This window comes from Nanorana parkeri, unplaced genomic scaffold, assembly GCF_000935625.1.
Source record: "Nanorana parkeri isolate BGI_ZX_2015 unplaced genomic scaffold, ASM93562v1 scaffold2022, whole genome shotgun sequence".
Classification (NCBI taxonomy): domain Eukaryota; kingdom Metazoa; phylum Chordata; class Amphibia; order Anura; family Dicroglossidae; genus Nanorana; species Nanorana parkeri.
The window spans coordinates 207,023-208,781 of record NW_017308290.1 but is presented as its reverse complement, the minus strand read 5'-3'; the positions used below and the strand labels follow the sequence as shown (position 1 = coordinate 208,781).

At 52.8% G+C, this 1,759-nt stretch overlaps 1 protein-coding gene across 1 annotated transcript in view; it reads left to right on the top strand.

The window, feature by feature from the left end:
* The window catches only part of ZCCHC14 (zinc finger CCHC-type containing 14), a 30,377-nt gene that overhangs the window by 16,847 nt on the left and 11,771 nt on the right, over positions 1-1,759 (top strand). The window contains exons 4-7 of the mRNA XM_018572415.1: positions 524-718; positions 882-953; positions 1,417-1,523; positions 1,617-1,711. Coding sequence (XP_018427917.1) covers positions 524-718; positions 882-953; positions 1,417-1,523; positions 1,617-1,711 — 469 coding nt within the window. The remainder of the gene's footprint in view (positions 1-523; positions 719-881; positions 954-1,416; positions 1,524-1,616; positions 1,712-1,759) is intronic.

The window sequence follows — 1,759 nt, the reverse complement described above, 5'->3', positions numbered from 1 at the left end:
GTTTGTGTGTGTGGGGAGGGACACTGACCCTTCCATCACAGGGATCTGGAGCAGAGCTGTATACAACAGGGGGGGGGACAATACAAGAGCCGGTCTGTCCAATCCGGGACCCAGCAGGATTATTTTAGGCGTTGTATAGACAGTTACATTCATGTGCTCCTCCCCCCTTTATAAAAGTGCAAAAAAGAACCCATGGAAAACAGTTGATGTATAGTAGATGAGGGGTTGGCCAGCTTCTGGGGAACTACAAGTCCCATGATGCACTGCAAAGTTCTCACAGCCACAGGCATGACTTCCGGAGGCAAAGGAATGGTGGGATTTGTAGTGTCGCCACAGCTGGAGTGCCGGAGTTGCCTTCCCCTGTAATAGATCATCTAGTCACCTTTCCCGGACTTCCATAGGGAAGGGGGCGACGTCTTCCTCCTGCCGACAAGATCCCCGGGAATGCTGAGTAGCTGATATCTGGTGGGAAGACGGTGAGCACAGAGCGGGATCATCTTCTCACCAGATTTGGATTATTCAGCATTCTCTGAGATCTGGTCGGGGGGATGACGCCGTCCTTGCCTGGGCGCTGCAGGATGACGCCGTCCTCGCCTGGACGCTGCAGGATGACGCCGTCCTCGCCTGGACGCTGCAGGATGACGCTGTCCTCGCCTGGGCGCTGCAGGATGACGCCGTCCTCGCCTGGGCGCTGCAGGATGACGCCGTCCTTACCCATGTGCTGTTGAAGGAAGCCAAAAAGTAACACACACACGTATGCATGTTTATCCAGCATTTTCATTGTGGTGGAGGTCCCCTTTAAGTCTGTGTACCTGCATTGTGGGTGTGTCCGGCCTCTTTTGGATTTCGAGTAACAATGGCGTCACTCTTCTCTTCTTCAGGTATTTTGGTCGGATTCCTCGGTATCGCTGGTAACAAAATCTGCAGCGGAAGTTTCGGAGCTCATATCCAAGGTAAAGGGTTCCGGGTACATGACTGCGGTGTGTCAGTACTCCTGTAGTATGCAGGGGGAGCTTCCACTGTGGGCCCGGGGAAGGTGGCTAGAGGGGAAGAAGACCAGTGAGCATCCCTTCCCTCATCTCTTCCCCTGTAAATGAACCCGGAAGTGAGGAGGAATTTGTCACTTCCAGGTTCAGAGCTGTCAGTCCTCGCCCACAGAGGCCGGGAAAGAAGCTGATTAAGCACCACGTGTTCCTGATCAGCTTCAGTGGAGTAGAAAGGTAACATTAGGGGCCTAATTGACAACTTGTGACTCCTAAAGAGAACCTGTCACCTATAATATGATATCACATAGGGGGCTATTACTTGTGCATGAATACTTGGCTGCATTGGTGTGATTTTGTAGTCCAGGGCCCCTTTCTGCCCGCAGTGCCTCCTGATCCTGGCGGTAATAAGCGATGTTTGTTCCCTTCACAGCTCTCCCATCTGTACTCTGAAGATTTGGAGAAATGCATTCCATACCGTGGCAGCGTGGACTCCTATTCCATGGACAGGAACCACGTGGATCTGGATTTAGATCTCCGGTACGACCCCGAAAAACAATCCTGCCATTCCCTGTCAGCCTTCCTTCTCGATTGCCGCGTTTTGTGTCCTCATGCTCTGTGTTCTGTCCGCAGGTATCTGGTGTGCCTGCCGCCTCATGTGCTAAAGAATGACCTCATCAAGAAGTTCTTCAGCAGCGTAACGAGCCCCCAACAGCATCAAAGCTTGAGTGAGTGTCCCGCTACTCCCAACTGTCATGGATGCCGCCTGTTTCCCC